This window comes from Lasioglossum baleicum, chromosome 13 (genome assembly GCF_051020765.1).
Source record: "Lasioglossum baleicum chromosome 13, iyLasBale1, whole genome shotgun sequence".
In the NCBI taxonomy this organism is placed as follows: Eukaryota; Metazoa; Arthropoda; class Insecta; order Hymenoptera; family Halictidae; genus Lasioglossum; species Lasioglossum baleicum.
The window spans coordinates 800890-814865 of NC_134941.1; the positions used below are offsets into that span (position 1 = coordinate 800890).

A 13976-nucleotide genomic window follows, 5' to 3' on the forward strand; every position below is an offset into this window, starting at 1 on the left:
GGGACGTCGCAAACGTTGCAACGTCACAGTGTATAGTTAGCTAGAAAGGAACTAGAGAATCTTACTAGATTTTGGGTCGAAACATGGGTTTGCGATTTTTTCACTTAATGTTCTTATACGACCAAATTTTGGGCTGGGTGAGGGCTCATTCGAAAGAAGAAGGTTCACCGCAGGGGCGCTGGTCATCCCATCAGTCAAAAAAGGCTTTTAGAGACAGAAAAATACATTGAAATCTGCGGGATTTTTTCTCGATTTTTTCCCTACTTTAGACACTCATATTATTAGATATAAACATAATCTCGTTAACCTCATAACCTGAGCACCCCGCGGTGAACCTTCCTCTTTCGAATGAGCCCTCACCCAGCCCAAAATTTGCTCGTATAAGGACATTAAGCAAAAAATGGCAAACCCATTTTTTCTAGTAAGATTCTAGTTATTTGCTAGTTACAACCTGAAGGTATCCCTACACGCTTAAGAGTGCAGTACGGTCCCTAGATTTAGAAATTTTTTTCTTTTTGCATAAAGACGTTGTAATCAATGCAACTGTAAAGAAAATGGTACGGCAAGGGGTTAAAAGGGAAGAAGTAACATTCAATTTAGTTTCTATCTCTTGCAATCGATGCAAAACGTAAAACGGTCCCTAAAACTAGGGACCGTGCTGCCCTCTTAAAATGGACCAAGCGGCCAGGAGTGCGCCGAGGGCAGCTTGTGCCGGGATTGTGCCAAGGCAAGAATACGAGCCTACGCTAGCTTATGTGGCATGGCCAGAATCTAGCCATCGTGTGCTTTGAGCAGCTTCGAGCGAGATCGGCCAGTATAATGCCCGTTACCTGCCCTCGGCACGTTGGACTCGATTTCTGCTACGGCAGGCCTGGTTGACTGGGCTGGGTATTCTCCTGGCAGCGTCTGCCTGGCAGAAGCTGAAATACGGCTAATTGCACATAACATATTGTGAAATCGATCGACAGATAAATAATTGTAGAAATCAGGAATCCCAACATCCATATATTTTAGTTGCAATATTATCAATACAATATATTGACATGCCTGCTGTATAATACATATACATTCAAAATTTTTATGCGTTGACCCATAAATTTCTACCATTTAACTTTCATGTAAAACATTCGTGCCTGCGAGTAATAATAGTGATAAAAAAAAGATGTAAAAATCAGGTGAAGCATCCTCTATATACATAATAACTTATAAAATCTTAACTTCCATTTACATATAACTTTTTATTATATTGCGGCTATCATATATTAATTAATTTTATGTTGATAAACTTTTCGTTTTAACAGTTTCTATACTCAGACGTGATATTTTTCCGTATTTTATAATGCATAATTCTTGGCAAACGGAACCAGGCAATATTTGCCCATGTAAGAAGGGATTTTCATCCAAGGTGATCCCTTGGACCATCCCAAAATGGCGTACTTCTACGTTTTCGAGGCGTAATTTGTATTATTCAGCTGCATGTAGCGAAGCTGTGAGAACCATTATGGTGGCGCGACCGTGCTGCCGCCTATCGTGGCTGTCGAGTGATACATTTTCATGAAACTACGACAGCCGCATGCTGTCGAATAATGCAAATTACGCCTCGAAAACGCAAAAGTAGGCCATCTTAGGATACGTCCCCCCCAAGATTAATCTTTTATCTAAGTGATTGTGACTACGGAGAAGCCCCAACTTTACGTTATCGACAAATCAGAAGTGGAATCCCGGACCCTTGCAATCCTCGTGTACTACGCTCTTGCTGGAGCGAGGTCAAATGCGGACCCGCACCCTTAAGGATACAGGTTCGGATTTGACCTTGGCCGAGCGAGAGTGTGGTGGCGCCCCTTACACATCGCTAGATACATACAGGGTGTCCCAAAACTCCTTCAAGTCCGGGAAATGGGAGGTTCCTGAGGTCATTTGAAGCGACATTTTCCTTTGCAAAAATGGCCGCCGCGGCTTTGTTTAGGAGTTATTAACGAAAAACACAGACCAATCTCACCAATCCGAGCGCGACCTAGACGCGAGTTAGCACAGTCGGCCCAGAGCGCCAACTGTCTATTGGCCGACTGTGCCAACCAGGCTTGCCATATTCCGCGCGTGCCAGGCCTCTTACCGCTGCGCCCCTCGCCATGGTACTACGCTGAGCCCGCCCCACTCTTCCCACTAACACTGACGCGTACCGCTAACTTAGCTTGCTCCACGCGGTACGCGTCAGTGTAGTGGGAAGAGTGGGGCGGGCTCAGCTTAGTACCGCGGCGAGGGGCGCAGCGGTAAGGGGCCTGGTGCCAACTCGCGTTTAAGTCGCGCTCTGATTGGTCCGTGTTTTTCGTTAATAACTCCTAAACAAAGCCGCGGCTGACATTGGTGCAAAGGAAAATGTTGCTTCAAATGACCTAAGGAACCTCCCATTTCCCGGACTTGAAGGAGTTTTGGGACACCCTGTATACGTACACGAGGTTGCAAGGGTTCCGTAAATTAGAAACTACGTCTCGCTAATGCACATTTGGGGTCCCTACGTAGTCACAATCGCTAGATAAAAGACCCACCAATTGCGCATGGTGTCTAAAATGGCCTACTTCTGCATTTTCGAGGCGTAATTTTCATTATTCGGCAGCATGTAGCGGAGTTTGAGAAGCATTTGGCGGCGCGACAGTGCTGCCACTGTTAAGACACATACATTTTCTTAAATATCGAAAAATTTAGGGTTTTTATAGAAGAAGCATACACCAAGCGCACTTGCAGGAACACATACAATGTCAATGCAACCTTTATTATGTTAAACTATACGTGTTTAAACACACAGTTTGAAAAGTACGAAGTACACCCCTAAACGGAGGGTTTCGGTACAAGTATCAGTTCCATGGCATTTTTAGCTAGGAACGCTAATGTCGGTTTCTCATCATTCAGCCACTGTTTTACTGATACAGTCACTGTGTCGGTAAAACAGTGACTGAATGATCGGAAATAGACATTAGCGCTCCTAGTGAAAAATGCCAGAACTATAGTTCTACCCAACCCTCTGTCTAGGGGTGTACTTCGGCTTATATTGTTAATATATTTAATTTGTTGCTTATGTCTTGTGAAATTATTGTACATTATTGCAAAAACTTCGAAAAAGAAACAAAAAAAAATGTCCCCGCACGGGCCGCGAACCTGGGATATCCGCGTAGTACGAATTTTTTCCAATTTCAAAATCGATTTTCTGGAAAACGGGTTCCCGTTGGCGGCTAAAACCAATTGGATAGTTAATGAGGGTGCGTAAGCACCCTCAAAAGCACCCATACAAAAACTCGTTGCGATCCGGCGTTCTCGATACGCGAGATCTCCTCGTTTGATTGGAAAGCTCCGTCGCGCTTAGATGGTTACTTTACTGTATTTTTTGTTATTGTTTCTAACTTATAATATGTTCGATACCAGTTTTTCATTATTGATAAAACAAAATCGAATACAAAACTGCAAAATAGTAATAATATTTTTTAGGTATGGAAAAACTAAGAACTGCTACTATTTTAAAATATGATTTGCAAATGAAGGTGCTAGATTATAATTTATATAAAGATCGAAGTTTTTCATAATTCCTTTGCAACATCATATTTACTAATTCGTTATATATTCTTTAGTCACTTTAGTGTATCTTAAAAAATAAAAGTCGTTTTCATATTTATTAATATTATTTATTGTTTTTTTCTGTTCTGGTATGCTCCTCTGTTTTCTCTTACGGTCTCAATGCTCTCATCTACCTATGCCTATCTTGCCTGTGTCTGGGTTGCTTAAAACGCAATGCAACTTGTCACTTATGTGTGTCATACTCCTTCCATCTGTACGAAAATGATGATGTACGCAACATTAACCAGACTGGACGGATTTTATTTAAAACGCAGCGATCCTTTTCGGTACCGACTGCTAAGGAAACAAAATCCACTGAGGAAACGGAACCAAAGGTATAATTTATTCTATTTCGATTAGAAACACTTAATTTATTTTTCTTGTCTTCATCAAATTGTGTATTATATTATCAAATAATACAATATTTTAATCTCATATATTACGAAATGAAATATTTGTTTTTATCATGAACACATTTTAGGGGTAAACTTTTCCTTGCGTAACCATAAATGTTTGCCTTTCTCCTATAAATTTTTGCCTTTTTCCGATGTTATCCAGTAGATTTGGACGAGAAGATGTGAGAAATCCAAGTTTCGATCCTGGAGGATCAATGGTTCAAAAGTTATAAATGTTTAAAGTTGAGCAATTTTCAGTGTTTTTGACAGGTTAGCGGCGCCATGTTGTGTGTAATGACGGTCGCGCGCCGCTTACCGAGCGAAACCGCTGGGTGGCAGTGGCAGCACAAGGTTGTAGAGGTGTGAGATAGTCCTCAAAATAAAATGACGTGTTACTTATTTGAATATTTATTTGAATCTGTTATAATTTTATTAAAATATCAATAGATTTGTTGGTAGGAAACCAAAAACAAAATAAATGTTAACAACGACATATAAACAAATTAATCTATACAATTAACAGTAACAGAAATCTACATTATCTTCATATCTTTATCAGAAATTTACATTATCTTTATATCTACATCCGCCACAAGGTAATGCCGATATAATTAATTAGTTGGTTGGTGGTTAGGTTGGGTGGGGTGGAGAGGGCCGGCTTGGGAGTGCAGTACGCACAACATGGCGGCGTTAACCTGTCAAGAACACTAGAAATCGCGCGCTCAACTTTAAACACTTATAACTTTTGAACCATTAATCCAGGCTCGAAACTTGGATTTCTCACATCTTCTCGTTCAAATCTACTGGATAACATAGGAAAAAGGCAAAAATTTATAGGAGAAAGGCAAAAATTTCTGGTTACGCAAGGAAAAGAGCAGCCCATTTTAGTATTATCACTCTGATTTAAAGAATGTATCTATACATACTAAAGTTTTTATAATTCATACAGAATCGAAGTGCCAGGGTCAGTGTCAGCAACGAAAATAACGTATTACTCGATCCAGAAGTACTGACAGACTTTTCAACGCAAACTTTAGTTTTAACTGTTCTGGTTACTTTGGTAAAAAATACGACTGATGAAAATGAGCAACGAATTCTTTATGAATACCTTGCAGAAGCTTCTGTAGTATTTCCAAAAGTATTCCCAGTAATGTAAGTTCTTGTCCTACAAAAACTTCTACATTAATTATTAACACGTTGACTGCCGAGCGTATTTTGTTGGTTTTGGAGTCACATCATATCGATGTATTGTTACGGATATTGATTTGATATTGATACACCCCGAGTGATCCCGGTTGTAGCGTCGTTCTGGTAACGACGATGTAACAGGGACAAGAGATAGTCGGTGGACAGGCGCCGTGAAGAGCGGACGCGACGGATCAGTGCTCCTTGTCTCCGAATAAAAAGTTTATGTATACTTTAATCCGTCTATTTCATCGTAGCGTCGACAATGCCCAGGACACGGGGCCGCCTGCGCAACACTGGTATCAGAAGTGGGATTCGACTGACAGTGCGGATACTCCGGCGATGGTCGGCGATTTGTAGAACCGACAATTTTATAATTTGGAGGCTCGTATGGAGGAGCGATTTGCTGCTTAGAAGCGGTCCGCGGAACGGAGAGAGACGCGATTGGAGGAAAGATTGATGGAGCAGTGTGCCGTCAACAGGCTAGATTCAATCAACCTTTTAATTCACTGGAAATTATTGCTTCAAACTTCTCTCGCCATCATGTCAGCTCGTCAGAAATCAGGATAGTAGTAGTGGAGCTGCTATTTTGAACGATAGACGTTGTTAACGCTTGCGCAGGATAATCACTGACAAACTTTTGGGAAACAGTATTTAATGCGAACACTTATTACACCGAGTACTTAATGACTATACAGTAATACAGTAACTAGTCCAGTCAACGAAAAGTTGTAGAGGGAAATGGAAGGAACACAATTTTTAACTTTGGTTCTTTGTTTGGAGTAGTGAGGAGGTAAACATACTAAAAGTCCCCACTCCTAGAAGGTGAGCGGGGTGCAGGGGGGCACGTAGAAGGTCCCCTTTTTCGGTTTTCCGCGTATATCTCGGAAACTATGCGTCCTAGCGATAAGACCATTGCATACAATATTAAAGCTGACAAAATGTGCCACAAGATTGATTCAATTAAGTTTTTCGCTATCTCGCATAGTTTCCGAGATATCCGCGCTCAAAGTTCACTAATTGTGCTGAAGAGTTAGCTAGTCAAATAAGGCAAAAAATGTGAGGCAAAAATTTCTTTTTCACAATTCGTGAACTTTGAGCTCGGATATCTCGGAAATTATGCGAGATAGCGAAACACTGAATGGAATCAATCTTATAGCACATTTTGTCAGCTTCAATTTTGTATGGAATGGTATTATCGCTAGGACACGTAGTTTCCGAAATATAAGCGGAAATCCGAAAAAGGTAACTTCTACGCTCACCTCCTAGGAGTAGGGACTTTTAGTATGTTTACCTCCTAACTAGTCCAAACAAAGTCCCAAAGTTAAAAATTGTGTTCTTTCCATTTCCCTCTACGCCCCCCTTATGAGCATTCATTGACTGGAGTCAACAGGACAATAATCACACGCAATTCGTCGCGAGAGGCCGCGAGGAAAGCTTCTTTCGTATACCACCTCGTTTGAAAGACAGCGAGTGAATCCTTTTCGCTATGACGGTAACCGCCGACCCGCGGCTTCCATTCCCCTTCCTCATCGATAATTATGTTTTCGCCGTTCCTCGCCGGTTTCGCAAGCCTACTGGCCCCGGCTCGACCTTCAGGTCGTATCGTGCACGTTGACCTAATTCTCAGGAGGGTGGTAACACCCTCCTCCTTGGTCATAAAACGGGCCTAGTTACTTGCCACGTGGTCTTTATACGAGGGTCGTCCACAAAGTGAGTTTCCCTGGGACGGCTTGCAGAAACAAAACACAATTTCATGGAAATATTTACTGCAGCAGATACAGCAAGTGTTCAGCTATTTTTCAATGTAGTCGTCACCGGAATTGAGACATTTGTCATTCTGTGGGATCAACTTTCGAATACCCCTGTCGTAGAGGTCTGCCTCCTTCTTAAGGTGTAGGAAAAGATGGAAATCCTGGGAGCGAGGTCCGGGCTGTAACGACCCTCCTGTGAGAACGCTACGTCATTGCTCTATCACATACGCACAGTCGTTTCGCACAATATAAGGTTTGCTAGCTATGGGACGAGTGGGAAACTTACTTTGTGGATACCCCTCGTACATGTAGTCTCCAAGCATACACCCACTACGGGAGGCTCGCAAAAACTCTCGCTCTACCCGTGACCCCTTGTACAATCGTAATTCACAAATATTCAATTGGTATAACTGGAACTTAGAAATACAACGCAATTAACCCTTTGCACTCGGAGCTATTTTAACTCGAAAATTAAACATTTCTTCCGACCTAAAATATTTACATTCTCTACGATATTTTAACTTTGGTGGATATGAAATTGATATAATACCTCATACAATACCTAAATGTTTAGTAATTGAATAGATACCAACATATCTAATAACGTAAACAATATTTTCAATAATGGCACAGCAATTTTTAGTGGCGTCTCAGAGTCGCCACTCGAGTGCTAAGGGTTAACTCTATTCGGTTCGCAACAAAAACTGACACTGTCCGGTCCGCAACAGAGGTATAGAGGTATGAGGTTTAGAGATTTGCGAATCGAATAATGTTTGCGATATGTCCCCTGTTCCTCATCGCGGTAGACCTACTACGTTTAATGGGTCTAGTTCGTGGAAAGATTATCTGGCGCAGAAATGTTCTAGTAACGCTGATAATAATACAATAAATTAGAGAAATAACAGATTTGTCTTTTGTCTCGGACAGTTTTCGCGGGTTTGACAATTTAGTTTTGGGATAAGCAGGCTCGTGAAAAATTTATCGAAGCAATAGGGAATAATGACTTGAAAGAAATTGTTACCCTCGCATCAATTAATGCCACGTTGCTATATGCAGTTTTAGATGTAGCGTTGAGAATAGAGTCATTGCATAACTGCATTTACGATAAGAATCTGAACGCGACCGTTTCCTTGAATAACCGTCGCTTTGGACTTCCGGAATTCAAAAAGTAATTATGATAAGGCTCGGTCACGAAACTCTAATAGGGTATGCGGAAATAACACGCCTACTTGCTGGAATTGCGGAGGAACCGGACATTTTTGTAATTGTTTCGTTGCTAGTCAAGGTAGTCAAGGTAGTCTGCAGCTTCAGAACTCCCAGGGTAATAAGTAGACTGTGGATCTTTATGCAAAATAAAAATATTCTGTATTGATTGTGGGAAGCAGAAGTAAAATAAAAATTGATTTCATCCCTTAATGACTTTATCGCATTAAAGACAATATTACAATATTCTTCAATTTTCTAATCGGTGATTGTTTTATATAACTCACCCAGCCAATTTCTTCATAAATGCATAAAAATCCGCAGTCTAGCTATAAAAGGATAGGGATTAAAGACAATTTTTGGTTTCTTTTAAACGTGTGTTCACCAAAGACATAACCGAAGTGAGTTGTTTTAAGATTGTTAAACATAGGATTGATCTTGGAGATCAAACTTCTATTAAGCAAGCTCCTCGTTGGACTCCTTTTTGGACTTCTTCTTGTAGTTGTACTTGTTAAAAAGAAGGATAGATCCTAAAAAAGATTCCTATTACTCATTCCTTTACCTCGAATTGATGATACTTTGGATGCTGTCGCAGGATCTTCTTGGTCCCCAACCTTAGATTTGCAAAGTGATTATTGACAAGTTGAGGTTGAGAGAGGGTCGCGAGAAAACAGTCCTTTTCAGTTGGCGGAGGTTTATGGCAATTTAAAATCATGCTATGACAGCCACTAGTGACCATCACGGCAGCCAACGTGTTAAATATAACTATACTCATAACAACTGTACTTATTGCTGTAATTATAATATAGATATACATATATACATACGTTATTTACATTATTTTGATTTTTACAGTCACAATCTGCTCGATGCAAAAATCAATAGTGTTTTGTCTTCCTGTCACGATCAAGGCATATTAAATTCTGTACAAGCAATTATACAGAATATGATTGCATGCGAAGATACAAGCCAGCAACAATTACATTATTTACAAAGTTGTGGATTTGGAGGACTGTGGAGATTTGCTGGCCCATATACGAATGTAAGTGAATTTTATAGTTAATGTAATTCATTGAAGATACTAGTGTAACCAAAACTAAAGATACATAAACAGTATTCGCTCCAAGAGTGATCACAAGATTTAGTCCAAGAGTGAATAAATTACCATTACTAGTAGGTGCGCCCTTGGAGGCTCGATCGTGCAAAAGTGTAAGACAATTCGAAGTAGGATATCAATGATAATGCGAACGACTAATGCGAAGACAAAATTTTATTATTTTTAGTTATTTCTCCATATACGCGATTCTCTAACATATTTATTAGATTTCTTTTATTGAAACGAGATCATACACAATACAATTTCGATTGCCTACAGTTACTTATTTCATAACGAGTTAGAATCGCTCATTACACAAGAAGATATTATTCAAATTATATCGTGTTTGGACTCTGCTTAAGGATACATGTTCAGATTTGACCTTGGTCGAGCGAGAATGTGGTGGCGCCCTCACAGATTGCAAGGGTCCGGCTTTTGTCTAATCACGTCTCGCTAATGCATATTTGGGGCTCCTACGTGGTCACAATCGCTAGATACAAGATCAATCTAGCGCGCATGGTCCCTAAGGTAGCCTACTTTTGCGTTTTCGAGGCGTAATTTGTATTATTCGGCTGTATGTAGCGAAGTTTGAGAAGCATTATGGCGGAGCGACAGTGCTGCCGCCTATCGTGGCTGTCGAGTGACAGTTACTTGCTGCCGAATAATGCAAATTACGCCTCGAAAACGCAAAAGTAGGCCATCTTAGGGACTATGCGCGCTAGATTGATCTTTTATCTAGCGATTGTGACTACGTAGGGGCCCCAAATGTGCATTAGCGAGACGTGATTAGACAGAAGCTGGACCCTTGCAATTCTCGTATACGTATACAGCGTCGAGCGGTGAGCGAGTGTGCCACGACACTCTCGTTCGAGCCGAACCCACACCCTTAATCAGGAAAATTTTACAAATATTTTGATGAGAATTCCGTAAGAAAAGAATATAAAATGCCCACATGGTGCTTTTCCGCGTGTTGTTGGCACAATAGTTGGTTCGGAACCCACCTTTATAAACAGTAGGTCTAACAGAAAAAGAAAAAGTTGGAAATTGGCCCGGACAACAAGGCCGGCGTAGCTGATACGGAGTAATCCGAGGTGCAGCATTCCTCCGTAGAGGAGGATCGCCAAAACTAAATGTTACTTCCCGGCTATTTTTACTAGTATTCTATACTAGGAGACCGTAGCGTAAACACAGACTGAAATGGAGCTGGCGACGCAACAAAGTATTTAATATTGCGTTCGTAGCCGGTTGCGACCCACGCGTAGTCTTAGGTATCCTCTTTTGGCCCACTGCAGTCCGCGGGTTACTCATCACCAGAGCTGGAACTAGCCGCTTTGGCGCCTGTGGCAACAACCTGGCATGCGCCCCTACCATCTATGTAGTATAATGGGAAAATATATTGAACTCAAATATTTTTCCATATCGTATAATTATTACAAATGAATGAAACATACGTATAAATGTATAAGCCTTTACAAAATTTTTGGTAATAAATTATTCATATCAAAACTTTTTTTTTCTAGACTTCGCTTCCGCAAATAAGTTGATTATTTCATCGTAATTGAGGCGGGTTGCTATTTCTTTCTCAATTGACAAAATAGACATATTCGCCAAATGTTCTTGACCCAAAGAGGAGCGCAGATATGATTTAATAAGCTTCAGCTTGCTGAAGGAACGTTCGCACGTAGCTGTCGTTACAGGCATGCATAAGAATATTCTCAAAGCTGTGATTATGTTAGGATATACATTTTTAAGCGATAATTCGTATATTTTCTCCAATACATTTGAATATTTGAGAGCAAGATCGGCTGCCATTTTGGTGAGCTGAGTAACATCGGTGTCAAGAATCGCTTTTCGAATCGGGTATTAATTTGGGTAATCATCGAGTCAATAACTTGTATCAGTTCTACTTTAAATTGAGTTTGGGCACTTATATGTTGTGATTCATCTTTCGCCTTTTCTCCTGCCATCATCTTCTTTTTCCGTTTTCGAGTGTCTTGAAAGTCTGGTGTTACTTCTAATTCTTCAGCTGTCACAGCAGATGATTGTAAAATTGTTGGGAAGAAAGTTTCTCTGTATATTGTCAATTGTGACAGCAAACCTTTAATCATTCCTGTGGCTCGAGCAATATCGAGGTTTTTGTCTTGCAATGCTAGGTTGATTCGGTTGATTTTTGACAGGAGCGAATCCCAAAACTTTAGTCGACCTATAAACTCAAAGGTTTGTATCGATTTTAAAATAGACTTCGCTTGTACTATTGTGTCCCCTGTATTCTGATCAGACTCTGTCATTTTTTAAGCATTTTCACGATTGCCGGCAGTTGGCAGTTCATTGCATGCACGGCATTTGCTTTTGACGACCATCGCGTGTCACAAGACCCCTTTAACGTGGTTTTTAGTTCGGTTTGCAGTAATTTCCAGCGAGCAGCTGAGCCAACAAAAAAATTATAAGTTTGTTGGATAATACCAAAAAAAGTTTGCATTTGTGGTACTATATTCGCAGCATTAACACCGATCAAATTCAAGCTATGGGCAGTGCATGGTATGAATCGTGCATTCTCATTCAAGGCTAATATTCGTGCCTGCACACCTTTATACTTGCCCGCCATATTAGCTCCGTTATCGTAAGACTGACCTCGTACATTTGCAATTTCCAAGCCATCTTCTGCTAGTTTGTCAATAATTTCTCTCGAAAGACCTTCTCCGGTTTTTGCTTCAGTGTTAATGAAAGTGATGAAGCTTTCTTCAATTTTACATTTCTTATTTGAATCAATGTGAACGTACCGAATTATTTGAACCATCTGTTCTTTATGAGATATGTCGGTCGTACAATCGAAGAGGATTGAAAAATATTTACCTTTCTTTATGAATTGAATTATGTGCGATTGAACTTGTTTGGCAGCCGAATCAATCAATTCGTTTCGTATTTTTGGTGAAAAATAAGAAATTGCACCTTTATTGTGACTGTCAATATGTTTTTTGATAGTACTGTCGTAATGACTAATCAATTCGATCGTGTTCAGAAATTTTCCACAGTCTGGTCGCCCAATGATTTCAGATGTCCCTATAAGGGCTTCATTGTTTTTGACGCAGTGCCAAATTGCATCGAGTATTACTTTCAATACATGTCTCCACTTTCCCTTTTCTTTTTCGAGTTGTTCGAGTAAATGGTCATCTACGAAGCCGCCACATTTCAACTTCTTCTCAAACTTCTTCATTAACTTCCCGATTTTATAGGGAAGTTATTGTAATGACCCCGAAATTCGAAAATCGATTTTTTAGCAGATCTTCACGTTTCATGGTCATTGGAGTCATTTTAGACTATTTTTATCAAAATGTTCGTATGTGTGTGTGTGTGTGTGTGTGTGTGTGTGTGTGCGCGCGCGCGCGCGTATGTCTGTTTCTATGGTATCAAATTTTTCGTTAACGTTTTCTGAAAAAGTAACAACGCGATCAGAATGATGAATGATGCAATCGATGTGCCCCGTCGTAACTTAGAGCTGATTAGATTTTGGTCCATTTTGGTCCAGTAGTTTTTTAGTTTTTTAATTTTTTTTCGAAAGAAGTTCATTCAACAATGCAATTTATACGAGAGAACGGAAAGTTTCCACCGAAGAAACAAACGTAATTACACAAAAAAATTTTTTTTCATTTTTTCAAAATTAAAAAAAAATTTTTTTCTTTTGTACCTTATGCTAATGTTTCCGCTTACAATAATCGAAAATCATCCCAATGCAAAAGTGAGTTAATCATCTCTACTCCCGAGAATACATTTTCAAAGAATATCGATGAAAGTACAAAAAAAAATTTATATTACTGTTACGTCCCGCGATCTAAATTTGTTGCTTAAAGCAACAAGGAGCTCGCGGATCAAGACGCTAATAATTAACTCAGCTTTTGAGTCCACACGGCGAGTCTAACCGTGTCTAACTCGGGTCACGACGCTACGGGTTCCCTACGGTTTACAGATAGCACTCACCGGATCTTGACCTAGACAATAACGATACTAGCCGCCGCTCTCGTAAGATGATCCTTCCGGGCTCCGTTCGCCTTGGGTGAGTCGGGCGTGCCACGCGCTCGGCCGGCAGATAAGAAGATCGGTCTCGAGCGAGGTCGAGGGCCGGACCCTGACCTAGTCAACGGCGATACTGGTCGCCGTTCTCGTAATATGAATCCCCCAGCCTTCATTAGTCTTGGGGAGCCGGGTAGGCAGCGTGCTCAGCTGACTGATAGGAGGATCGATCTCTGACGAGATCGATAGGCTGCAGCGAAAGTCGAACAGGTGCCCTCCAAAGAATCTGCTCCTTCTGGATCGGAACGATGCGAACTTTCCCTGTGAATGTCGTATCGCGAATGATTATCGGAACTCCGCGCACACCGATGACTCTAGCGAATTCGTCTTTGACGGCCTCTTCGCGGAAGTAGTCGCGGAGGAGCTTCTTCAATTGGTACTTACGCCCGGCGCGACGAGGCATGTGGTATCGTGCGGGTAACAAGCGTGAATTTACGTTAGTGGAAACAATAGCTGGCTTCACACAGAATCCGTAGATTGTACCGAGCTACCTGATGGGCTCTGTCACACAATATATAAAGAATCTGTGTGAAGAATGCAACGAAGGATTCGATACCACATACGACGAGTGTTAGGGAGTCGGAATGATTAGAGGTCGATTTAAATGCAAAATGTGAACTTTAATAAAAAGGAACTGAAGGAATATGCCGTTGACGGCTACACAGAATA

At 40.8% G+C, this 13976-nt stretch overlaps 1 protein-coding gene across 4 annotated transcripts in view; it reads left to right on the plus strand.

The window, feature by feature from the left end:
• The window catches only part of Nf1 (neurofibromin 1), a 55282-nt gene that overhangs the window by 26886 nt on the left and 14420 nt on the right, over positions 1–13976 (plus strand). For 3 of the 4 annotated variants that reach the window (XM_076437638.1, XM_076437635.1, XM_076437639.1), the window contains 3 exons: positions 3855–3941; positions 4951–5153; positions 8999–9185. In XM_076437638.1, coding sequence (XP_076293753.1) covers positions 3855–3941; positions 4951–5153; positions 8999–9185 — 477 coding nt within the window. The remainder of the gene's footprint in view (positions 1–3854; positions 3942–4950; positions 5154–8998; positions 9186–13976) is intronic. The other variant, XM_076437636.1, reaches the window with a different exon arrangement.